At 39.8% G+C, this 27,519-nt stretch overlaps 1 protein-coding gene and 1 long non-coding RNA gene across 5 annotated transcripts in view; one reads left to right on the top strand and one right to left on the bottom strand.

The window, feature by feature from the left end:
- The window catches only part of phldb2b (pleckstrin homology-like domain, family B, member 2b), a 37,436-nt gene extending 11,092 nt beyond the window's left edge, over nt 1-26,344 (bottom strand). For all 4 annotated transcript variants that reach the window (XM_026292139.1, XM_026292141.1, XM_026292140.1 and 1 more), the window contains exons 1-11: nt 26,081-26,344; nt 20,100-20,156; nt 18,263-18,386; nt 17,016-17,114; nt 16,528-16,611; nt 10,977-11,096; nt 8,157-8,341; nt 6,539-7,765; nt 2,116-2,496; nt 1,500-1,661; nt 1,125-1,262 (exon numbers count right to left, since the gene is read on the bottom strand). In XM_026292139.1, the coding sequence (XP_026147924.1) occupies nt 1,125-1,262; nt 1,500-1,661; nt 2,116-2,496; nt 6,539-7,765; nt 8,157-8,341; nt 10,977-11,096; nt 16,528-16,611; nt 17,016-17,114; nt 18,263-18,386; nt 20,100-20,156; nt 26,081-26,113 (2,610 nt within the window). In that variant the 5' untranslated portion in view covers nt 26,114-26,344. The remainder of the gene's footprint in view (nt 1-1,124; nt 1,263-1,499; nt 1,662-2,115; nt 2,497-6,538; nt 7,766-8,156; nt 8,342-10,976; nt 11,097-16,527; nt 16,612-17,015; nt 17,115-18,262; nt 18,387-20,099; nt 20,157-26,080) is intronic.
- LOC113121546 (uncharacterized) lies at nt 14,723-17,666 on the top strand. The gene is made up of 3 exons (XR_003294747.2): nt 14,723-14,804; nt 15,453-15,478; nt 17,055-17,666. It is a non-coding gene; the product is annotated as an uncharacterized LOC113121546 (long non-coding RNA).
- Nucleotides 26,345-27,519: the final 1,175 nt, after the last annotated feature.

The raw sequence follows: 27,519 nt of genomic DNA, 5'->3' as shown, positions 1-27,519 counted from the left end.
GCGTTAGTTGGAGTGGGGAGCCACAGTTAGTTACTACGGCAATCAGGTTCAGAAAGGTCAGCCTAGAGGGCGGGGATGGTGAGAAAGCTACCAAAATGATGAAGAACAGGGAGGGACTGAGTAAAAACTCAGACTGGAAGGTTGTATGAACAGTATGATGAGCTTGGTCTCCTGCCATTTTTCACTGTTTCTTTGAATGGAAATGATTAGGGTAAGGAGTGATGGGTGAGGCTCAGGAGAGGAAGCAGAATAATTGGCTCAGGAAAGGGTTAACTAAAACATTATTGGTCCTCTCTATGAACACAAAAACATACACGGACACCCAAACTCTGTACAAGCACTCAACTTCACCTGCTCTGTTAAACAAGGATCCACATTCAGGGCCACACTTATCCAACTATCATTTTGTTTCTGCATCACTATCAACCAACTGTGGTATTCATGGAAATTTCAAAGTGAGGCCAAAGTCCCATTGCCGAATCAAAGCATGTGCACGCAAACATGCACACACACTAAAAATTCGATCCATTTATCCACTGACATCTCTCACACTGTCAGTGATACCATGTAGAGGCATAAGTAGGCAGACACACACACACACATACACCGTTCTCCTGCAGCAGTGTGCATAATGTGTGTGTGTGTGCACTTTGTGACCTCTATATCCTGGGCAATATTAGCCGATATATATTTGGACCGGATACAGTATGAGTGGGATTAGCACCTACCAGTTAGTCACATGACCCTCAAATGTATGAGAGTCTCTGAGCAGTGTCTGTATTTTCAGTAGCACAGGCAATCATAGTATACACACTGGGAAAGGAAGTTTCTCGTTAAAACCAATGATTACTGTGTATGTTTGAAGATGATGTGGTAAAAGTGGTTTCTCTCCTGTGCATTATAATAATATCACTTACCAGTTCTTTTATCATTTCCTACAATATGCAGATACAATATATCCAAACACCTTTGTCTCTGAATTAATGGTATTTTCATTTCAAGTGTCTTCTGATTTTTGGTCCAAAGGTGTATTACCAGGCTCTTGTTTCATGTCAGCCATTTTGAATCTGTGAGAAGGATCCCTTTCAGTTTCATTGTTTCACAACGACAGAATGGTTAAATACCTTCTTTTTTTCCTGTTGGGACTTGGTCTCTAGGTCGGCCATCTTGTTGTGAAGCGATTCCAGAGCATCTTTTTCCTGCTGGAGAGCAGCTCCCTCTGACTCCTGCTCAGCTTCCACCAGAGCTCGCTCAACCTCCACCTTGAAAAAGAAACACCAATAAGTTTGCAGTGATTGATATTCCTGGTTTATCCTTATTGTTATTAAAACATATAAATAAATACCAACATTTAATAATAAGTGCTTTTCACCTGAAACATGTTGAATTTTTAAAATAATTTTTTACTTTTTTAAAATATAAATTAGTAGACTTAAGATAAAACTAAATGAGTTCATAACTTGGATATCACAGTCAATCCTTCTCTCTTCTCTGCCTACCTCACAGGCAGATTCCTCCATTTGGTTGTCCAGCTCTTTGATTTTTTGCTCCAGCTCCTCAATGTTGTTCAGCACTTGAATCCTCTCCTCTTCCACTCGCCTTACTTCCTCCTCTGAAGGCCTGATATCATGTCTGCGGCAATGAGCTGCATCATCTAGAGCCTGATAATATCATCAACAAAGTTATAGACTGAAATATTGTTCAATCTATTATGTTGTTAAAGCTTCATCAGAACCAATAATGACAATACTAATAAAAATAATGTCACATTTATTGGAATATGTGTGCCAACATAATTATTTGTGAAAAGTCTTCTTTCACCTCTTCTTCCTTTATGGAGTTGTTTACCCAAAATACCTCCTTTTGTTAGTAAAAATGTTTTTAACAGCAAACAGCACACACAGACACCCACACAAAGGAAACCAGCTGTCAAATCTAAATAGTAACACTTAGCCTGTCCTAATCTAATAAACAGACTGTAAATATTTCCCATATGTGCATGGGAAGATGATGTATGTTAATACTTCCCATGTATTAAAAGGAGTTTTCTCTGTCACTCTTAATCTTCGAATAGCATGGAGAAATAATATTCAAGAGAAGTAGTATCATTCATACCTCATTGGTCCTCTGTGTATGTGGAGAGGGTGGAGAGGTGAAGTTTCGCAAGCTGATGGCAGGTGATTCTGCTCTATTATCATGGTGACCACTTCTGTACCTCTGTCGTACCTGTAGATCATCATCGTCATAATAACCATTCTCTGAGAGAGGGGAGGTCAGGTGTCCATTCCCTGTTGATTCAATAACAGCCGATGAGTCCGAAAAGACAGATGGTGTGTCATCCTCATCATCATTTAGCTGGAGCTTCTCGAGCTCCTGGTTGATTTTTTGGAGATCTGCCACAGCTGAAGTAGGACTTGTAACCATGCCACCTCCATCACTCTCAGCCCGACCCAGCTCTGAACATAAGGACAAAATGGTCTCTAGACGCTGTCGCTCCTGTGATAAGCACACACACATACATGAGTTACAATATGACCAAATGAAGCAGTGTCAACTCATGCCTACTTGTGCTGGGATTGGGTAGACTGTAAGTGAATAGGGTTGAAATATTTGCATTAGGTACCATGCGAAACAAACCCACAAGTCCCCATCACTTTAGTCTATTGCCCCTTAGCCACAGCCCAGAGTGAAAAGGTGCAACATGAATTTAGTATATTACTGTGCTATTGAATAACAGAATTTTATAAAGCTCTATATGGCTGCTGAATGAATGCACTGAATATGACAAGGTGATGTATATTAAACAGATGTTAAATAAAGCAATTATTTCAGACTTCATGTACATTTAAGTTAGATCGTGTTGTGTTATTGTAAAAACATTAAGCATTATGTTACATACTAGAGTATTATTTCTTTCTAGCATATCAAATCAAAGCTGAGGTTACCTGGGGAAGCATTGTAGAAGTTAATCTTGCCTGCTGAAATGTCTGTTTAATCCAAAATATCTTCACTAGTAGACTATTTGCATAGTCTACAAAGAATATTGCCTTTCACTGGAAATCCCTTGAGCTACCACAGTTTTGCCTTCCGAGCACAGCTATATGTGGAGCTATGGAGGCTGTCTTAAGTCAAAATAGTAAATGTATGCAAGTAAATCACACAGGAAGCATGTGCAAGTAATATTAGAGAGGGAAAAAAAAGGAGCCCAGATAAAAAAGGATGTGGGTGGGAGGTGGGTTTATGTAAGTGAGAGAGAACAAGCACGCTAATGAGAAGGACAGCTGTCAAATCTGTTTGGAAGTGTGCATGGGAACAAGCCTCGACTCCAAAGACAGAAATGTGTCAGTGCATACTACCACTAAGGAAACACGACACTTCCCTGTGAACTGTGTTCTAGGAAGCTTTGTGAACCAGGTAAAGTTTGGAAAATGAAATTCAGTCATGTGTACGTTTAGAAATGCTGAAAAGAGAGCTTTCATTTAGGAAACGCATCATAGACGTACACATAGGTTAGATTTTTTTTTTAAATCATCGTCATCCATTATTTTATGAATAAAATATAAAAGATTCAAATTAAATTATCCATTCATCCATTATCTATACCAACTTATTCCGATTGAGGGTCACAGGGATCTGCTGGAACCTACACGTAAATAATTAAAGACAACAGAAAAGTTCACCAAATTAATCTTTTGCATGCATGTATGAATGCATACAAACAAACATGCACACCACATCCATAGTGTGTTAGTGTGCACCATAAACCAGGACCAAAGACAAAACAAGTCAGTATCAGTTTGTCACCTTATCTACTGGAACAGCCACAAGCCTCTATAGAGCCCTTATGATAATCAGCTGTCAAACTAAAGAGACAGACAGAAAATAACAAGGAAAATGGCTGGTATAAAAAAGATGGATAAAGAGAAATGAGACACATTGGTTGAGAGATGTTCAGTATGTGTGTGTCAGTGTTTGTGGAAGAGCGTTATTACTGTCCCTATTACTGTTGTGGCATCATGTATAAGAGGGGCATTTAAACAGTATTTCACTGAAGAAATAATTGAGATCATCATTACATCAATGTTTTATTGATTAACTACTCGGGAGATGTTGACTATTGAAGTTTATAGTTTTACTGTCTAGGAGAAGCTGAATAGACAAGGTGGGGTTTATGGCCTTATCAGCCTGTGGTGACAAAAAAAAAGGAGTTTTGGATGAGCAAAAACCATTTGGGATAATGCATCTGATTTCTTTTAATCAAGCAAGCTAGCAGGAGGTGGGACCTCCCTCTGCTGTGTGACAAAGTATAAATGCATGGAGTTTGGAGATGTGTGTGAGAAAACGCTAACAGTTTTCTGTCCATGCTGGAATGAATTAAACCAAGGTGATTCATCAACCCTGAATAATTGAATTCTTCAGAGAACCATTAAGTCTGAGTAAGGAACAAGAATTTCTACACTACCAAGATGAGTTGCAGTTTGTGACTGTTTACATGTTTGTAAATTTGTGCTAATAAAATAATTAGCACAATGACTGAAAACAAGCCTTATCGTAGACACTTAAGCTGTATCTTACATGGCATTTTTGCCATTTAGTTCCTGGTAACAACTTCACACAGCCATTTAAGCACATAAACTTAATTACGTCATAGCATGAATATGATGCAATTTTCCTGTGCCACCACTAGAGGGCAGACAAAGTTCAAGCAGTGAGATGTTTTCTTGTACTTGAGTCTGACTCAGATGATGCTAGAGGCTTGTTTACAATGAAGCCTGATGAGTGTTTGATAACTACCCAAAACCTACAATTACATACAGAAGCAATGTGGACATTTTTAAATGTCACTAACAGTATGTTGCAGTCGTGAAAGAACTGCTTGTAAATTGAACATATATGCAACACTACTGGGTCCGAATAAATGTCCTATCTTGCAAATTGACTCTTATCAAAAGCAGTACAGCCAGGTCTGCAAATGTTTTAATAATTTAACTACAATCCAAAATATTTAGAGATTAGACAAAAGCCAGAGTGAACCTCATGAAAAACAGTTTGGTTTGTACAGCATCCAGAAAACTATTTCTCACAGTTAAAGAGGCATAAGTTCACTTGGCAGAATATGACTGTGTGAAAGAGAAGCAGTGAGACATAAAGAGAGAGGGCCAGTGGTATTATGAGTCCAGTTGTCATATGTTGACCACTTGTATGTTTATCCACCTGTTAACGTTATAACTCTGCTCTCTAATCTACTTGATTTCTCAGTCCCACATCTGACTGATGTGTTCTGTGGCTCTTCAGTGGTCCAAACCCTACTGGGCGGTTCTCCAGATGACTGACATAAACACATACCACACATACACAAACTCACACACACAATCCAAAAACAGGGTTAAGAATAGTCCTGTTAGTGTGGGCTAGCTGCCAGAGGTATCTGTATAAGTGATGAACCTACCTGTATCTGTGTGTATGTGTTAAGCTCCCTGGTAGGCAATGTTTAAGACATGAGCGGGCTGTGATGTGTAAAGTCAATTCCATTTTGTATCTGCTTAGTAAAGTACCCAGATTTGTTAAAGAGATGGTATAGTATGGCCTTTTTTGACAATTTTTTAAAAAACATTGTGTTTTAATATATCTGTGACATCTTATTCACCAAAATCTGATTTCTTAAAAATCTATCTTTACACTGCCTAGATTGCCCTCTGTCACATAGCAGCTATTTTGACAGTTATTAACATAATATGTACATTATTAATGAGCATCTATTTTGATTGGCTTACAATAGGACCTAATGAATAATGCAAGATTGGTCGATAAATACCTTGTGTAATGGCTGCAGCTGGAAACACAACACACTATACAGAGTCTGAGCCTGAATGTGAGGGAGAGGAACCAGACTTAACACTGGTTATCATATCTTTAAATGTAGCTGTGGGGAGGTAGCTCAGCTTTAGCTCAGATTCTTTCATTTAGCTAAGTAAAATGCTGTTTTCCTCTGCTTTTGTTTTAAAACTTAATCAAATGTGTAGTTCTTGTTTACAATAAATGCACAGCACATTTCCAATCACCTGCTTAGCTCATCTCTGGCTGTAAACTATAGGATAGTACACTCCCTGTCCTTTTGCATAGCACTGAAGCTCACCTTATCTTTGTATAGGCCTATTTGATTACATAGTTGGGTGTGATGGCACAGTGAGCACAGTTTAAACACTGCTTGCTCTTGAGATGAGATATTTAACCTTTTTAATTACTTAAAAACACAAATTATAGACTGTTATCTGTTTAATTATGTCTTTTTGGCATACACCGATTTTTACTGTATTGTTTTTACTCTGAATTCGACAGCTTCCTCTCTTCTCAAAACAGCTAAAAAGTAAACTGATGTGCAAGTAACACCACAGAGGGCAGTGTGCATCACAGCTTGTGCATTTATAAATCTAAGCAGTGTCATTTCAGAAATAAGCGTATGTTTTCCATAAAGTGAAATAGCAGATGATAATGGACATGGATTTGAATAAACATGGGCAAAGACACATCAACTCACCAGTCTCTCCACCTCCTGCTCACGGAGTCGCTCCTCTTTTTGGCGCAGGTGGTAGTCTGTCAGTTCTTCCTTTCCACTCAGTGAACTGATGCTCCCCCTTCTTTCCCTGAAACCCCCTGGTGGAGTCACTCCTGCCTTTCCAAATGACTGCCTTCTTTCACCCAACCCTATCCCAGGTTCTGGGCCTGCCTTGCCAAAGGAAGACCTCCTCTCGCCAAGTACAAGTCCTTGGGCACCAGTGAGTTCTAGACTCTCTTCTTGCCTCACTCTCTCGCCCAAAGATAGCTCCATACCTCGTGTGCCTCCACGACTGGCCAGCCTGTCCAATTCTGGAGGACTGGAGCTTGTGGAGCTGATGGAGCCCACAGAACTAGTGGAAGTAAGGCTGAGTTTTTTGGCCACACGTGGGGAAGAAGAGCCCCCTGCTCTGGATGGGATGGTCACATCAGGTGGGGCAGCTGTGGTTGTAGAAGGCAAGATCTTAGGTGTGGACAGAGAGATAGACAGGACACCTTCCCCCTGAGTTGTGGTCTGAATTTGACTTACACAGGCCTGCTGGCTAGAGTTACTAGAGTTGTGGTTGAATTCAGGGTTGGCATTCTGGTTGTTGTTGCTGTTGTAATGGTCTTTACTAAATTTGTAATTTCCAGCAATATCAGATTGCCTTGGGGGCAAGGTTGACAAGGTCAGTCCTCCACTGTTGTCACGATGAGATGGGGAGGGACAGAGTCGTGGCAACGAGCGACTGTGCCCTGCTCCCATCATTGCACTCTTTGAGCCTGCTGAGTATTTCCTGGTTCGACTGCTGGATAATGGCTCTTGGTTTCCAGAGCTACGGCGTCCAAGACGGGGGCTTGATGGCATGCTAGCTGCACCTCCTACAGATGGAATGCAGGATGAAGAGGTGGAGGGAGGAAGAGCGAAGAGCAAGCTATCGCTACCAGCAACAGAATTTGACGAGCCTCCACCACTCCATGTAGACAGTAAAGAAGAAGAGCCCTGACTGTGCAGCCGGCGGCTATCGCTAATGCCAGAGTTGTCCTGGTTACGGCCAACTGAGGTGCGGGAGGCCATGGAAGAGGAAGGGTCAGATCGACGTCCAGGGGAAAGTGGGGGAGCAGATTTCAAAGACACAGGCAGACGATCTGAGCCATAGAATCTTCTTGCCTGTTCCTGATAGGCTGATGAGGATATGGTAGGGCTTGTGACAGGTGTGGTAGGGGGAGACTGAGAAAAAAAAAAAAAAGAAACATATTACAACTGGTAATACCTAAAGTTACTGCCTTACCATAACATCTCCTGCTCAAAGAAACAGTTTTAATATATATCATACAGATGAAGAGCAAGAAAAATAGAGAACAGACAATGGTGAAATATCCTATATATATATATTACATATTGTTAATGCATAAATTAAGTCCTGCCAGCTGTTGAACACTTGCAGTAGAGCCATGATAATGAGTAAACACTGGTTAGCCAAGTTTGGGCTTGTAGACAGGGAGTAAACCCAGCTTAGCCAAGACAAACATCCAGACTAACTACATGTACTTTGCAAGTCCACTTAGAGCGTGCTCGCACAAAGGAGGATAATAAATAGCTGAGCTACATGATGACTGACCTGTGTCACACTGAAGTAGGAGGGGTTAGCACTCCCGTTGGCTCTCAGGCTGTTCTCCAGTGCAATTTTCTTGCGCTGGAGGGTGTCCATCAAATCACGGAGCTCGGAGGCTGATCGCATGCCCCTAGCACTGCTGGTGCCGCCCACCACCGCATGGCTATAGTCGCTGCTAAACTTCAGGTAGTCTGGGCAATGAAAGACAGAAAATAAAAAAGTCTTTACTGTGGGAACATATGTTACACTTCAGGGATGAGAAAGTGGAAGAAATTATTGGGAGCAGAGAAAGGAACAAAAAGAGAAAGTGTGAGTAAAGGGAAAAATAAAAACAATAGTGCTGATAGGGAACAGAACAAAGTTTTGTGGCTGGGACAATACAGATGAATGAAGAGATGGTTAAACATCTTTTGACATCTGTTTGTGGAAAACTGAGAAAAACATCAAAAGCAGGAAAATTATAAGGGAAACAAAAGAGTAAGGGGCAAAGAGCCATAATTGGTGGCAGAAGAAAGAAAGAAGAGGTTATTTGTACCTGACGCTGCAGATATTCCTTGGTAGAACAAACCCAACCCAAACAATCCACAACTGGTAGCAAATTTCCCAGAGTAGTAGTTAGCACACATGCTGTATTAAAATATACACTACCACAAACCCATCCATCTAATCCAAGATAAACAATTTAAGTCTGACTGTGGTTTCTTACTATAGGATCGGAGGAAATGAAAAAGTATGCAAAATATTCCCTTCAAGCTCCAAGTCCTTCCTTTTATTTAAAGAGATTTGTGCAGTGAATTGGTTTTTCCATAGCTCAGTCCTCAGTGTTGGTGATGGATGACATAGCTACTAAAAGAAATTGATCTCTTCCTTGCTTCCGTTTTCTGTACAAAAAGGCTTACTCCTTAAATACTACCCTGTTTTCAAAAACACAGGTAAAAACTCCAGATAGGGCAAAATAATATGTCAGAAATTGCCCCTTTGATTTTTTTGTTTGTTTTGGATGGGGGTAGGGGTCCTGCCTATTTTTTTTTTTTTTATTATTCATCTGTGGCTTTATGTGGAAAAGGCTCTATCATAATGTTCAAGGTTAGACCACCCAGTGTTGAACTGCCATGCCTGCACACAGAAAAGTTTTCCTTCAACTACCAAATGTGGCTCTACCTGAAATAGCTACCCAAATGCATATGTTTCATGTATACATAGTCCTAAAATATAAATATGTTAAAGAATTGAATCACAAGTGACAATATTGAAATACTATAGATATATTTAGATATATCTATATATAAATAGATATATTTTAAGAGAAGCCAGCATACCTAAAAGTGCACATCATAGCTGAGTATAAGCCTGTGTGAGAAAATATCAAACCTTACATGGTGGAGAGAAATGGGGCAGAAAATAAAAGACATCATAAGATCTAGAAACACACACACACAGACACACATGCACAATGTTTGTATCCATACATGGGCAGATTATTAGTGCAGGGCTGGTGTGCATTAACTGTCTGCTATCCTGACTACTTTCTTCTATGTCTGACTACTCTTTCGTGGTGTGGGAGTATTCACTATAGGTGCATGTGCCTCAGTTTTGAGTCATGGCAATCCAGAGGACTGAGAACAGTAAAAATTTTCCTTGTTTTATCTGTAATAAGTTTTGCTAATCCTTCTGTAATATGAGGGATGTAAGTCATATTTCTATAAATGTCAAATATGCTAGGAGAGCGGCAAGTGCATTCCTAGTGTCCAGGAGTTTAAAGAGCAAAGAATGCACTGATTATGGCACAGACGTGCACTCACACACACTTTGCTCACAGCCCAGTCAATCACTAAGGAGACAGCAGAGTCCAGCTGTATCACCGCAGTAATGGAGGGGCACCAGGTGACAAAATCATTCTAGCATGGTTTGAATTTAGGTTTCCATATGTGTGTGACAGGAAGAGCTGTGTTCGAGAAAGACATTTCAGGAGGCTGAAGACATACCTGCCTTCATTCTTGTCTTTCTAGACACATTCAAAGTAGGGCAAGATAGTCTTAGTTACATAAACCTGACTGTAGCACATTCCATACACAGAGGCAATTTAAAGTGTTTTACATGTGCAAATAAAGGCATTACAAAAATATTATAACATTAGTTAAGATAAAATAAAGCTAAACTATGATAAAGAAAATACATAAAATCAAAATAAAAACAAATAAAGAGTAAAAAAGATTAGAAACAAAGCTGTAGTGCAGTAATAATGTGTCATTGTTACAGTTAAAATTAGTCAAGTAACCTAAGGCTTAATGACGCAAGTGTATCTTCCATAAAAAGAGAAGGAACATGTTAATTTGAATACACTTTTAAACAGAAATTGGTCTGGTTTGGGCAACAAGCAAAACTGATACATCAAATAATACAAAGAAATGGTCAGAAAGGCCAAGATCTCTGACAGTAGTGCATGAAATATCAACACTCTTGCAAATAACTAAATTAAGTGTGTTACTTTCAGTGCGTTGGTCATTGCATGTGAGCAACAGATAAAAAAAAACTTAAACTAGACAATACTCAAGAGAAATCTTACACAGCTGTCTGGAGTGTGTCTGCCTGTAACCTAGATTTTTTGTGGGCTCAGATGTTACATCAGGAGCTGAGGAAGGACTAAAGGTGAGGAAGAAGTGAAAAGCAGATGTGCGAAAATGAAACCAGAGGAGGTTGGCAAGGAGACGGTGATGTGGTAGAACAAAGGCACCGAAAGATGAACAAAGTAAAAGGAACAGGGATCCAATAGAGTTCAGGGATCAAAGAAGAGCTTTACAAGGTCCTCTATATGTGAGTGTGTACCTGTGTTGTAGGCTAAAGCAGACACTGGGCTCTTCTGTGGAATCATGCTCTTCATTCTGCTTGCCTCCGCAGGGTGGTTGAACCTAAAGAAATAGGACTTACCCAGGCACAAGGAATACCCTGGAGAGAAAACACACAAACACAGAAGATAAGATCAGCAACACAATGCTACAAACTGAGACGATAATGAATCTACAGTTAGAGTGGAAGATAGAGAATAAAGGATAGACTCAGTACAGGATCAAAAGGTAAAAAGTAATCTTGGTAAAAAAGTAATTAAGTAAATCTTGGTACCCAAATTACAGACAGTGGACAGTATGTATGACGAGACAGTCAAACATACAGCTTTAAATTTGTATGGTGCTTGAATATTTATTGCCCAACACACACAGCCAGCCATTCTAGACCAGTGTTTGCTCTGGCCATCAATTAGGCTTAGAGGACCAGGTATTAAACAAGATGTCAGGGTCACAACCTTAGTAATGCACACAGCCAGCCACAGCTGTCTAAATACTTCAGATGGGAAGGGAGAGAGGCTGCAGTGCTGACACAAACATAGGAAGTGCAGGGAAAGTAAAAAGGTACAGCAATAGTGAGAAAAAAGAAAAGAATACCTGGTGCACATTTTGATGAAGGAACAACAAAGAGGACAGAAAAGCACCAAAAAACAAAGACTTCCTCTCTTTTTTCACACTCTCTCAATCTCTTTGGTCACTTGATTCTTTCAGTGTCTATCCCTGAGGGTAAAACATTCAAATAAGCATAACAGTGGGCCTCACACCATGTCAGAATGTCTGTTAAAGGCTAAATAAACACCTCCTTGATAGCTCTGTTACAGTTACGTCATATTTCTTGGACTTGAAGTCTGCACTGAGGAAGAAGGGGGGTAGCAAAAGTGTGAGTGGAAAAAGACCCAATGGAAAATTGTCAGAACCACCTTTCTTTTGTTTGCCTTTGCTTGTTCTCATCTCTACTTTACTCTTTTATTTCTCACTCTACACCTAATGTCTAGTTCCATTACTATCTCCTCCAAAAAGTCATGGTTATACACTAGTTTAAAATTATAGTTTAGCTAAAAGAAATTATGATCTTAGAGTACCCACAGAGCAGCTTCTTTGCCCTCAAAGCTGCAGTTTTCTCAGCACAGAGGGAGACCTGAGTACAGTGGTGAGGTGCAACTAACACTACACAAATGAAAACAGTGCAAGAAATGTTTAGTCTACATAGCTGCACGGATCTTCTCAAATACACACTCATATAAACACAATCCTACAGGTTTAGGCCCAAACTGTAAGGAAATGGCAAGAGATCCAAAGACGTGTGTGTGTGAGGAAAAAAGAGGAACACACACCATGTCAGCAAGCATATGAGAAAGCTCTGGTAATCTGTGTTTATCATTGCCAGACATGAGTAATATCACTGTACGTCTTCAAAACGCTGTGCGTGTTCGGTGCATGTCTGTTTGTTACAGTGTCTGCCTAATGACGCACAGTAACTCTCAGTATTTAGCATAACAGCAAACACACGTTTGCACACATGGACACAAATACACAAACACACACACACACACACACACCTAGTGAGCAGTCAACTCCACCATGAAAGTGTGTTACACTGATTTGTTTAAAGGCCCCTCTCCTCTCTAATTTCCTCTCAACGCAGCACAAGTTGAGTTTGCCTCCTCAAAGCATGTAGCCCCAAACATATACACAAATAAGCACAGACCCCTTCCAACAACACTTGAAATTAGTCTGTATATACATTTATAGGATAATTTAAAGTTTGCAATCTACAAAGTCAGACCTCAGAGTCTTTGAGGAAGCAGATGTGGGAGTTATATCATGTCTGGAGCCAATTTCTATCTCCATGCAGATCTGAGCAAACCAAGCTATACTCTCACCACAACGTTATGGGAGGGGAAACTCAAAACTGTTTCTCTGTTTGGTTAACTTAAGTGGAGGAACGGCCAAATTTATACCACTAGTTTAGAATGAAAAATAAACCAATTACAAAGACCCAATGCCCAATGTGGGCCTGAAATAAACTTAATTACCTCGTATTGGTGAGGTGTGAAGTGCAAAGTGATTACACTCGAAAACATTAAAGTGCAGTCAGAAACATGATCCCATTTTTGTTAGCAAAATGTACAAACTATTGAATTTATTCATACAAGAAAAGATGCAGACAGACATAGGTCCCAGGGGGACAGTAAACTGGCCTCAAAACCACAATGGTCAAGCTGTAATATCATCCCAAACACACACACACACACACTCATACTGGTTCTTCACTGGAAAGGTGGTCTAGATTAGTTCACTCACACACTTTTTTACTCACTCTTTGTTTCTCTCACACATTGACATGCATAACCTGGCTCTTCTCTCTGGTCTATCTCAAATCTCATCTACAAAACATCAAGCCATCGATCCACCCCACTTCCCACAAGTGATGTTGCAGGCCTGGGGACAACCACAGGCATGAAATCAATCAAAAACTCTACGAGAGAAAACTAAACAAAAACCGACAAAGAATATATTTTTTATTTGTCAGGTTTAAAAAAAAATACAAAAATATGCAAAAGGCAGGCAGAAGAAAGACTTGTGATCACAATAACATCTAGAACAATGAGCAGGTTTTTGGGTGTCAGGTATCATGACCACTGTGCTTCTCTTCACAGCCTTAGGCTCTTTGTCACACCAGCCTGTGAACTTGCCAGCTAATCATGAGGCCAAGAGAAGCACAACACAACACAAGAAATATATCACAACCATCAGGGTGTTATGGAAAACCTGTAAAAGTTAGATGCAAAGAAGAAGTGGCTCAGATTGAACTGAGGAGCAGCAGTGATTCAACCTCCACATTAAAGCTGAACTTTACAGTCTTCTGCCATTTTAAACAAACCAGAGACAGATATCAGACACAATGGTTTCAACTATACTAACAAACTGGTCTGATTTCTAGCGGCTCCCAGTGCAGGTAATCAGAAAGTGCTGGGAAACTCAATAATATTAGCTGTTGAGCTAATGCTGTTATGATGAAAACAGTAACCAATAAACTGAGGCTGACAACACTGAACCAGTAATCATCAAACATGAGCCTGAGAAAGTAAATAAACACATATGAGCTTATCAACGTGTGAAATTCAACTTTCTCTTAGCACAAAGAAGCAACTATTTCATTTAGAAAATTTACAGAACAACAAAGTGATGTGACCCAAAGGACAAGCTGAGTAAATACTTTCTGAGGTAACCAAAAATCCGTGACAAACCTTCTGATTCCCATTCAGTAAGTATTTATCCTAATCTTATCCCAACCTAATCCTAATTATACGGTGTACAAAATAGTAATTACACGACCTCTGAAGAGCTTCTTGTAGAGAGCCGGTCTCTGCCGTGTTGACTGAGCCAAACTGTCCCGTTTTGATCCAGTGTCGAAGAAGAAAGTTCACTGATTTACCCTCCACGAGCAGGAGACCGTACCAACTTTGGGGATGAAGGGGTGGGAGGCTCGGGATTTACCAGAGCGATTAATTTCAAATATCGACAATAAACCCAACATCACAGTTGAATATAGGTAACTAATTCAACAAAAGTAAAGGAAAGAGAAAAAGGCACAAATAGAGGCAATTAAAACATGTAAAGTTAACAGCGTAATACTCCATCACCCCTATCAGTAGTTGGTAGGTTTTAAAGCTATTATACAGTGAGGTATTTGGTGGATGGTCCCTCACTCTTTTTCTTTAGCACCTTTAATCACTGTAATCCCAACCACTGAGTATGACTTTAAAACCTTGAAGAAGGTGGCTTGATTCTCTGTTATACCACAGAGGTAACTCATTTGACTGATTGAAAGGGTACAAGAGGGATTTGATATGACAGAGGGACAACATAGAAGAAAGAAGAATTTAGAAAGAAATGAAAAGACTGAAGAGGAAATAAGTAAATGTTTTTTTAAGCAGAAGTTTGCCCCACAGTTTATGTGAGGCACAGTCTCACCAGATGTTTCTCCTTTCTTTCAAATGCTTTTCTTTTGTGGAGCCATTTTCAGTGCACCCCTGACAGCTAACATGTGAGACGGTGCCTATTTATTCAAGATTTACATTTGCCATAGAAAGAGATTAGAAATAACACCTGTAGTATTCTGTACGTTTGCCAGTGTTGTTATGCTTATACACAGTATTATTACTACTCAAAAAGTGATTTCCAGCTGTTCCACTGAGTTAGAAATGAAGCTGAAGATTCCAGGTCAAGCTCTAAAGTCCCAAATACAGGACAGATCACTTGCTAAACATAGCTAATCATCTCCGGGCTGCCCTACAGTGTGTATTTGTGTGTGCGGTTAGAGTAACCTAACCCAGAACATCTCGGGCCAGTGGGTATTCCTGAAAAAAGTTCACTCTCTATCTCTCTCTCTCCATAATTTTCCAAGCCATGACCTTTTGACTCGTTTTAACCCTTTGTAAACCCTCTCTTTCAGGTTTCTTCCCAAAGCCCTGGCCTTATGTAAGTAGACACACCATAATGATGTCAATATTTGAATCAGCCAGGCACAGTGGAAAGAAAAATAGGCCTGTCAATATTTAACTTAAAATGGCCAGGCCACACAGAACACAATAAAAAGCAGACAAATATACACATGAAGCATGGACACAAAGTCAGTGTACTCATGCTGCATGTTCTATGAAATAAGAGAAGGAAAGGAAATGGATTAAAAACAGGGAGAGTTATGCAACAAAGAAAAGTCAAAGAAACTGAGAAAAGAGAAAAGAAGATAGAAGAGACAGACACAAGATAAACTGGCAGACAAAAAACAGACAAGGCACATGAGCAGGGGTGGACAGAAAGATAAGAAGAGATATACCGAGAGTACTCGTGTCTGTGTTTTGTCAGTTTTCTGCAGTCTGCTATAACAAAATGTGAAGGGTAGTGTATGCCCTGTAGTTGCTGGAAGTTATGACTCATTGTAGCAGCTAACTGTTGCAACAACCCACAATGAATTAAATCAAGCCAGAGCACACACACACACACACACACACACACACACACACACACACTACTTCATTTATAAAACACATACACAAATGTGGAAATACGCACACATACAGTGTGGTCTTTATATCATTGTGAGGACACTCGCTGATATAATACATTACCTAGTCACTTAGTGTAACTTAGTCATAACCCTCAAACATCCCTTGGGAGCTGTGGCCAAAATATCATCACATTTATGGTACTGAATTAAAATTTGTCCACACATCCAAAGAAAGACATGTAAATCACCCATAAAACCATACTGTAGGCTGTTTCTATGTCAGCATATTGTTAGCTGTGTGACATGTACACACACTGAATGTAAGTATGTGTGCAAACCACTAAATAACCACACAGGCTTTATAAAATAAGGGAAGTATGTAAGCTCTATGCAAATAAATTACCTTTATTCCATCTGTGTAATGCTATTGACCAGTAAATGGCAATATCTCAAAGCATGTATATAGTCTGTGCTTTATAGCCTATCAAGCAGACTGAGTTAGAGCATGTATAGCTCTTACCCTGTGTGAGTGGCGTAGGCACAGTGACCTGGACTCCATCTAAACTGCAGAGATGACCACATGGATCCAGGGTCACCACTCCTCCTGTTATATTCGTAATAAAGAGAGAGTCAGGGTAAAGCATGCTTTCAGTTCATACTATCCATAATTAAAGTTTAAAACATTAATTCACATAAATCATAACACCTGTGCATTTCCCTGCTGAAAGTTGACAGTAACTGCACTACCAATTTTAATTTAGTTGCAAAATTCATTTTTATAAATTCAGTGGTTTTGGCAAAAGTAAAATTTTAAGTTCATACTCTAAAGTAAACTGAAAACTCTTGTTGATTAAAGGAGTTGTTAGCCCCCGTTGATGCACCTTCAAAAAAGTCAACGGGAACGTTAATGTCCTTTCGACACAAAAATGTGCTTGGGTGCATTGGAGGGTTAATGTAAGATGCAGAGCAATGATATAAATTAAATTCAGAAAGTTAAATGGCAACAACCTTCATTGATGATGAGACAGTGCTCTGCCTCAATTCCAGGCCCCTGGATAGTGATATCTTGAGGAACTGGCGCATCCTCTCGGCCTATGCGGGTTACCCCTGGAACATCACAAGAAATACACGTGAACATCCATCCACCATCTATACTGCTCAGGGTCAGTCTGGGGGAGCTGCAGCCAATCCAAGTTGAAATTAGGTGAGATGAAGGTACACCCTGGACAGATCATCAGTCTATCAGAGGGCTGAACATAGAGACAAACATTCACACCTACAGGCAATTTAGAGTCATTAAATGACAAAACCTATGTCTTCAGACTGTGGAAGGAAGCTGAAGCACCTGGAAAACACCCACACAGACACTGGGAAAACAAGCAAACTTCACAGAAAGACCCCAGCTGGCCCAAGTTCAAACCCAGAACCTTTCTGCTCCAAGGCAACAGTGTTAACCACTACCCCACTGTGCCTCCCACATGTGAACATCAAAAAATACAGAGAATATGGAATAATATTAAGGATTGACACAGTTTTATTTATCTGGATGCCTTTGTAGAAGCAAAATATCTTAGACAGCACAAGAGAAACTTAAACTGGTGCTCAAATGCAGCTGTGTATTTCATAATTACATAGGCTTATGGTGTGGGTTGCATATTTTAAAATGGCACTGAAGCATTATGAATTTTTATTGGTTATTATGGTTTAGTGGACACACTGTGGAGAAAAATAGTCTTTCAGTTCACCTAAAATGGCTTATTCGCATTGCTGGTATTCCTCACTGAAATGGAAGAGCACACCAGGCTGGAAAATGAAGAAACAATGATAAAGAAAAAGCTACACTGTCACAATGTTTACTGTATCAATTAGCCCTTTATTATATTTGTACTTTGAATTTGAATTTTCTGTTATTCATACTGTGAAATGTCCTGTGGCTACATCACATTTGTCATCATAGAATAACAAACCAGCTAATCTCAGTTTGGTTAACTCTTATGTCATCCTGTCTACAACTCTATTTTAAAACTGAATAAATCCATCCATTTATTAGCAAGTACTGGTATAATGTTTTCATTTTACTACTGACATGGCAAAGAGAAGACAAACAGGTATCTCTGTCCCTTAGAATGAAGAATATAAGGAATGTTTTGTGCTCTGTCAACAATAATTTGTGGAAACACATCTGAGTTTATTTTTTTGTACATGTAGATCTTTATTTCTTTGGCTATTGTGTTTCTATACTGTGTGCATACTACCTTCTTTCAGTGGCAGCAGCGTGACTGCCACACTCAGCCTCCCACTGCCCAGGCTAACCAGATGAGGCGTAGCTGTTTGGACCTTCAGCCCTTTCCCTGTGTCGATCATGTCCAGAGGTGGAGACTACAAGCATCAGTCAGAGTAAAAAGGTCAGTTCTTGCATATAATTTATTTATTCAGTACATTCTTCTCAATATAAAAAAGCACAGACACTGTTGTCTCAGCTGCTCTCAAATATCCCTCCCAGCATCACAACTCAGCTCCAGTGTCCAGCAGCACTCCGGCCTGGGTCCTTTTAGTCACTTTGCCCTTTGCTCCAGTCTGTGCACCCAGTCCAGAGTTCCAGTTTACTTTTCCAAAGCCTCACCTGGGTATCATCTTGTCAGCAGCCTATTTAGCCATTGGTTTTGTTTAGTCCATCATGTGGAATTGTTTACTGACTCCACGTCTCCTGTTTCTCTCAGTTAATATTTACCTTGTTTACACACCCATTGGTAATGGTTTTCTGTTTGAAGCATAGTTTTGTTAGTAAAACTGCTTTGAACATTTGCACCTACCAACTGATCTCATCACTGTGTGACCATATTACCTTAATATGGATGCAGCCAAGACAAGTCAACTCTGTGAGACCCTCACCTTCTGTACCCTGGCTACCCGCAACAGGTGGAATGAAGCTTCACTCATCACTGCATACTGGTGGGCTTTGAATCCAGCAATCCTGGCTTAGTTAGCATGTCGGGACAACACCCTTACTTTGAACAAGCACATCTCCTGCCATACATATCAACAACCTTCTCTGAACAAGAGTGCCCACAGTTATCAGAGAGAGCCTTCCATTCACTGTAAGTATTATAAGGACTACACAATCCAAGCAAGAGCTCACAGTGCTCCTTCAGTGTCCCAGTCCTCCTGAATAAAGTTCCACATCAAATGCTGCATAAGTTTGTGTTGGCGAACATAGATGACATCTTGATCTACTCCTGAAGCCTAGGGGAGCATATGGACCAGGTGAGAATAATACTTGCCAGACTTTTGCAGAATAACCTGTTTGTGAAGGCTATGAAAGGCCTGTTACACCAGAGTCTGGTTTCTTCCCTCGGTTATGTCGACATGGTTAGTCCACAAGGACCAACGTGTTGTCTTCCTTTTACAGGAGTATGTGTCTAATCATTGCTTTGCTGCACATTGCATTGTGAGCAAGGCCTAGGCAAGAAGGCAAGAAAGGTTGTATTACTGAAACACTGTTGTGATTTTTTGGGAGCACGCCAACAGATGCTGGTCCTGTGGGGAAAAGGTTCCTGTAGTTACTACAGTGTAGTAGGTTACCATGAAAGCCAATAAGGGGAGTATGTGTGCATGATTACTCAAACACAGATGCATGCGAGGATGTGGGGGAGGAACCGTGGCCATGTGATAAGTTGAAATCTGCCTGAAACTAATTTATTACACTATTTGTAATTTGACCAATTAATTTTTAATAACTGCTAATTTTGGAACAGGAATATATTATAGGTGTACCAAAACTTAATGAAAATGTTCAAATTTAATCTGTGCATTCAGATCCCCTGTGTGGACAAAGTTACTGAAATCTTGTAAATCAGTCAAATTTGACCAGAACAAAACAGGAGGGCTAGTTAACTCTCCCATTGTGAATATTTCTGTTTGTAGTTTAGTGTTGTTACTAAACTACCAACTGATCCACTTGTCACTGTGTGACAATTCCGCAGAGTGATGCAGTCTTTCATATTCATTTGACCCTTTACCTAGAGATAAAGAGTTTTGAAATACTGTGCATGTGATGAATGATACATCATGTTTGTGTGTGTTTTCACTTACCTTGGGTTCAACTGGACACATCTGATCGGACTCTGGTTGGAACATCATCTCAGTGTCCTGCAGTAAACATGGAGAGAAATACTCTGTATTGATTAACAGTGAAGCTTCACATAAAGAAAGTCTCCAGAAAAATGTTTGAGAGGTGGGAGTAAGCACAGCAGAAAACATGAAGAAAAATTTAAAGTAACAGGGCAGGAATAGACTGACACAAAAAAAGAGTATGATAAACTATAAACCGGAGCAAAAACTGTGTGAAATAAAAGGAAACAAAATCAAAACACTTCAAAAATGTGTAATAACACTTCCAGTGCCAAGGACAACCCCTACTTTAACCAACAGTAAAAAACAGTCTCCCCTGCTTCGATTAGTGTATGCATTCACTCACATTCAAAGGCACAGACACATGCACACAGATCCAGATGGATGAGAAAAATGCTTCTCATCAAAACAGAGATGATTACAGCATATGGGAAACCACCACAACCACATCTCCTTTTCCACCATCTAACACCTCTCTTATTTTTTTTTTCTTTGTTTCTCTTTCCTTGTCCCCCAAGCTTTTTTCCATTACTGAGTATTTGTTTAAATTCTTTTCCACCCTCTTCATTAAATTACTGATTTCTTCTGTAGAATTTCAAGTCTTTCCATGTCTTCTTTCCTTTTCTCTCACTCTTGCATTGTTTTTCTTTTTTTTTTTTTTTTATCTGACTTGAGTCTTTTTCCTTTCTTTCCACCAGCAGGGGAAACACAAATCAAAGTCAGCTCTTTACCACTTCCTCTAATTCAACACCAACTTCCTTCCTTCAGCTCTTTTTGTTATTGGGTGAAGATGCAAAGTCCCACATTCCACTGATATTTTTCATCAGTGGTGTAGACAAAGTAAAAACTCCGTGCATGATGGCAATATCACAAGTGTTGTAATGAGTGAGACAGGGTGATCAAAGTTGCATTTCACTTCCTGTATCCTTCCCTCTTGACTCTCCCTTGTCCGCTTCCCCCGAAAATAGCTTATCCTTTCTTTTCCCCTTCATTCCTTCTCATCCCACATCTGTTTCTCTCTTTCTTGCAGTAGTCCACCTTTTCTTTCTTTTTCTAGATGAGCTGCAGTCTGAGCAGGTCAAGACATGTCTTTGGTCTTGTTGTGCTCTACTTAAAGTAGAGCAGTGAGGTGTATCCACCCCCCATCTACATTTCCAAATTCCAGCTTTGGCATCTTGAGGTTCTCTTCAAACCCAGATCTATAGACTAAACATGATGCTATCATGGCATTTTGATTGCTGGAGTCCTTAGGTATGTGCTGTATGTGTATAAAGATACACATATATCTCTGTACCTTAGCAGTTTTTTTTCCTCTTGCTTATCTAATCAATATCCTAATCCTGAATACTGTATAGATGGACTTTATAATGTGAAAACATAGTTAGTTGTTGTGGCAAACCCACAGACAGTTATTACTCAACTGTTCTGTCCCTCTGAGCTCTGTGGAGCTCTTAGCACCTTTCAGCTTGTTGTTTCAGTTCTACTATCCACACTAAAACCAAGCTAATAGGAGAAAATGACTCACATATACCAGGCACCCATGTACCACACATGCCACTGAGTGACTCTAGGAAAGCTGTGTTTCCAAAGGTGAGGAATGTTAAGTTGTTGACATGTTATAATAGATAACTGTGGCCCATAGCCCAGCAGAGTAGGTAGTGATGTTGCATTTGGCCTGAACCTAAACCTAACTATCCAGGGTCAGGAGCCAATCCCAGCTGGTAGCCTATTGGGCGAGACGATGGTACACCCTGGACAGGGCTGACATAGAGAAACGAACACTCATTCATATTCAAACCTATGGGCAATTCATAGTCCAATTAACCATTTTTTTTTTCTATTCAGGTGTATTGGTTTATGTTTCTGATCCCAGGTACGATACCAGTACACTAAAATTTGATGGAGAATATTTATTTATCGATGAGCATCAGGTTTTGTGTCTGAAAGTATTTCAACAGATACAACTTCTAATTTAATGGAAACACCTGTTCTGTCACAATGCCATCAGAAAAATGTTGAAAATATGTCATCAGTAAGAAACCTGAGAGGCAGCCTGAGGCAAAGAAACGTCAACAAAGTAAACAGTCACCACAAACTAATCCCTGATGTGGGATGATATGAAACACTGGGAAGATTTTCGTAGGTAAACTCTTCCTTTTATGGGAAAGCTGAGCAATATGAAAATATCCTAATCACACAGCTCTGGCCTACTTCTAATACTAACTCAAATTCTTAATTCAGTGTACATATGAACTTGAAATAACTAAAAACCTGCTAAACAAGTACACAATGATTTTAAAATCACAAGCAGAGGAAAGTGCATACACACACAAACTTTCTTTGATCCCATCTGTAGAACAGCTGAGTGTCCCCAAAATGCTCAGTTTACTCTGCATCTGGAGACGGAGCTAGAGGAGAGAGAGAAATATGGGGTGGTGGAGTGCAAGTGGTTGAAGATAGAAACTCATAAAACTAGACGGAAAGATCCCAGTCTCAGTGTTTTATCGCATCATTTTTTTCTACATCTGCTGCTTTCATCCTTCTCTCTCCTTCCTTTTCTCCTCTGTAATTTCTCTCTGCATGCTTTGACTTTCTCTTTCATTGAAAACTTTCTATCATTGTTGCTGTATTTTTCTGTTTTTCTTTCTACATTTTCAAAACAGAACAAATCCCTATGTTGTCAATGAAACTGATGCATTTATGGTCTAATTGGAGCAGTTGGTTCAGTTACTTTCATGTGTAAATATCAAACACGTGTTTTTAATCCAACAAAATCCAAAAAAATATTTGCCCTCCATAATGCAAAAATGTCATTGTATTCACTTCTACACAAATCTTCAATGTAGCTTAAAGTCAAAAGAAAAACTAATAAAACTGATCTGTAACTGAATATCTCCTCATTTATGACAATGCTCAATACAATGTGGGTATCTTGCAGATATGACCTGGGCTTTCTATCAAGGAATGAAATTAATCATCAACAACATGGTCAAAAATCAGAAAACACAGAACATAACAGACAGGACCAACCAGAGTTTTTGTTGCTTGATTGTGCATATATTTGATGCTATTTAAATGTTTGTCTATTGCACAAAATATGCAAATATTGAAGCACCACATGAAGGTGCTGAGTGAGTTATTCACTGGTCTGGATAATGTCTATGTCCACTCTTTTGCAAGATTACATCCATCCATCATCTACACCTGCTTAGTCCTAACCAGGGTCACAGGGATCTGCCTATCCCAGCTCTCTTTGGGTGAAAGGCAGGGGTCCACCCTGGACAGGTCACCAGTCCATCACAGGGCCACATAGAGACAAACAACCTCACACACTCACACTCACTCCTATAGACAATTTATTATCTTATTTACCTGGTTTTCTTTCTTATGCTTGATGTGTTTCATCTTATTTAAGCTGTCTTGTTTCTCAGTGCACTCTTCTTTCTGTCATTATCGCTCTTTTCTCCATCCCTCTCTCAGTAACATCCCCTCCCCTTACATTCCAGCAATACCCTCTCCTCCTCCCACCTGACAAAGCCAGCTTTGTATCACAGATGCTGTTTAATATGGAGTCCCTCTCTCTGTGTTGCTCATATTGAGCAACTCATCACTTTCCAAATTTGTCCTAACTTCCAAGGTACAAAACCCAAATCCGTCCTCACAAATATCCATACAAGTACACAGACACACACACATTCATGTCTTACTATAGTGTTGAGGACCCTAACCTTAACAATTACAGTTAACTGGCTAAACTGAATCATCACAATTACCCTAAGCTAAACCTACAGCGCTAACCCTAAAACCAAGTCTTAACCCTCAAAAAACCATTTGATGTTGTGAGGACAGGTCAAAATGTTCCCACAAGCCCAAAACATCTTCACAACAATGGTATCAGAGTAAAACATGTCCACACGACCATAGAGAGACCTACACACACCTGTTTTGTCATTTAGTGGTCTTCACTTTGACTTATGTTTATTTTCTGGAGGCTTATCTTAACCCTTAGCTATAACCCCTACTTGCCAAGCAAGACTAACCCCTCCTAACCAATTCATCACCCTAAAATTAAAAAATCTGACCTCTACAAGGAAGTCAAGTCCCCCACAGTGTTAGCAGGCTCTGGTCTTGAGTCCCCACAAACTAATGAAATCCTTAATTATTTTTGTGTCTTTGACTTTGATTATGTGTGTTTCCCTCCATGTTGCTGTTCTGATGAGAACTCTACAGACTGATTAACACAACTTTGCTTTCAACCTCTGAAAAAAAACCCGAAACAAATATCCACCAGCATTGTTCTGTAGGTCAGATTCTCATTTCTTTCATTCATTTGCCAAAACAGAAGATTCTCATAGGACAAGTTCATTGTTATTGCAGCTGACTCAGTGTTGGAGGAAATCTAACTAGGATTTCCATAAAGGGTGTGTGCATCTTTGGAGAAGTCCAGATTACCTTAACAGCCATGTGCAGAGGATCAACTGGTGTTTACATTTCCAAGTGGCCGGATATGGCAGAGAAAGGATGGGGGAGTATTAAGTGGTAGAAAGACACACAGTATAAACCACATTATATGTGCTCGTATGGTGAAGTTAACTGTGACTGCTGGAAAGCCAGATAGACTCTGAGATAAGAAGAGTAAAAAAATGTGTGAGGAGACTGGAACACAAAATAAAAGGAAATTAAAGAATCTAGAGATAAAGCCAAGTTTAAGGTTACCCCCAAACAATGTTTCCCCAAACTTGCATCATACAAAAATGTATGATTGTGTACACCATTAATAGAAATATATGCATTTATGCTTAGATATCAACATTACAGCTATTATTTTTGAATGCAGTGGTTTCAATCCAATCGTAAGAGCCTCTTCAACCTTCTTATTTCACCTTTTTTCAAGTAGATTTAAACTTTTATGGAGTTTGTATTGGATTAAAATCTCTACGGCAAATCTTTACTTTTCTAAAATAGCAAAGACACAGAGTGGGTGGTTTGACCCACCAAAGACGAATCCGACACTCAATAATACACTGTACAGAGCCATTATATGCAGCTGACAGGATGAACTCCACAAGACTGAGCTTTGCATGGCTGCTATTCTCTGACAAGGAAATCAAGGATAATTTGTCTGATTAATTGAAATACACAGAACCTGAATTAATGGCACCCTTAAACACACACACACACACACAACAGACGCATCCTCTTCATCCAAATATTAAGATAGGGTTTGGATTAAATGCCTTAGTCTGATTTCTTGAATGTGTTCATTAATTTCAGCATAATGAAGTTAGGCCACATGACTAGTCGCATTAGCAGAAAGCTAAATGCCTATTTCACTGATGCCCCCAGTGTACAGTCATCTGAGTCATAATTTAATCATAATCAGCTTGTGGCGTGGACTGCTGAGATAATCTCAAAGCATGGTTTGTTTGTGTCAAATGTGGCATGAGGATTGCTCTTATTCACATAGTAACAATTGTCCTGCATAGCACCCATATAATCAGTCCAAACACTGCTATATTTGGTTCTCTTGCAGGTCTCACAATATGCCTGCCTGAAGTGGTCTCATTGCAATGGTGGACAATGAAAAGACTATAAAATAATATATAATATTACAATATCAATATCTAAGTCTTCAACAGTCACACACTTATTTCCTAGGGATGTTTATCTTGAGGGAGGGTTCACGTATATAATACGCCTATATTTCTATAGCGAGGACTGATAAAACGTCCACTGTTTTTCCATTTACTAAGAACAATCCAGCCGGCTGAGGTTTAGTATACAGTTATAAAGCTCATTTACAAAACAAACACTGTGCAGAGTCTTTAGTATTTGGTGGCTGTGGCTGTTGAAACGGCAGGCGAGAGTTTAAATAAACTTTCTAATTTAGAAACACCTAAAAAGGGAAATCTGTAATTTCCGCCGCGTATAAACGCGCTTACCGTTACTGAAGCAGGACTGGCCACCTCTGTCATAGCGCAGGAAGGGATGCGATTACGCAGCTGCTCCAAGAGCCAGAATAATGTCGCTTATGAAAACCCCGGAGAATATTCTGTCACTTTTGTAAATATCTGTCTCCTTCTTGCCTCAGCCAGTCACCTTCTTGACAGATACATTCCCTGTGGGTGTCCAGCAAAAGACTCTTCTCTGTCTTTGCGCTGCCACATTCACACATAAGCGTAAAAAGCCGGCGGCCTCAGCCAACTGCGACGTGTAGAAGAATGCAACAACAGCTGGAGGTAGAGCTGGACAGGGAAAAGGGGAGGGAGTCTCTCTCTCTCTCTCTCTCTCCCTCTGTCAGACACACATGCCCCCCCACACACTCTCACAGCATAATGCATATTGTACAGGTGTTAAAAGACCACCTACACTTGACCTCTCTTTTTCAGTGGTTTAAAGAAAGATGCTTTCAGGCTAAGAGAAAGACTGGGAGGTCAGGGAGAGAGGCATTAACATTAGAAGAAGGTATTCTTTGAGACCCATTTGATAATGATAAGAAAACAGGACAAGAAGTATGATTCCCTAATGATATTACAACAGGAATACACCCTAGTGTCCTTTACTGGACACTATTCAGTCGTGCTGCTGTAAGTTGTGATTCATTCAATTAGGCTACATGGAGAAAGATCCAGACTGGTGGGCAAACAAACTGGTAAAACTACTATCATGCAACATGCATAGAAATGCTGAGAAAAGCTCATACAATTAAAGCACATAACTCTCCTGCCAGGATAAAGATTATAATTAATCAACATCCTTAAGAGAACTTAAGGTTAACCCCTTATATATCTATGAATAATGGACTTTTATGGGCATTTATGGGATTTTAGAATAAATTTGAGGGAAAACATATTCTAGAGATGTGGCTTTCATCTCACATAGCCTTCATATAACATGACATATTTATGTGTGACTCCCACAGCATACCCTCAGGTGCTTGATAGACTCAGTAGCAACTCAATATAATTGTCATGACAAAAATTACCATCATATTCACCAGCAGATCCATCCTTTTATGCAAATAAAAACAACAATATTAATTTTAAAAATATGGACTGAAAATAACTTATCTCGGCAGCATGGTGTCTGAGTGGTTAGCACTGTTGCCTCACCGCAAGAAGGTCGTGGGTTCGCAACCCAGCCTTTCTGTGTGGAGTCTGCATGTTCTCCCTGTGCTTGTGTGGGTTTTCTCCAGGTACTCTGGTTTCCTCCCACAGTCCAAAAACATGTATGTCAGGTTGATTGGTGACTCTAAATTGCCCATAGGAGTGAGTGTGAGTGTGTGAGGTTGTTTGTCTCTATGTGGCCCTGTGATGGACTGGTGACCTGTCCAGGGTGGACCCCTGCCTTTCACCCAAAGAGAGCTGGGATAGGCTCCAGC

This window comes from Mastacembelus armatus, chromosome 20, assembly GCF_900324485.2.
Source record: "Mastacembelus armatus chromosome 20, fMasArm1.2, whole genome shotgun sequence".
Taxonomy (NCBI): domain Eukaryota; kingdom Metazoa; phylum Chordata; class Actinopteri; order Synbranchiformes; family Mastacembelidae; genus Mastacembelus; species Mastacembelus armatus.
The sequence above is the reverse complement of the archived record's forward strand: the minus strand, read 5'-3'. Positions and strand labels throughout refer to the sequence as shown.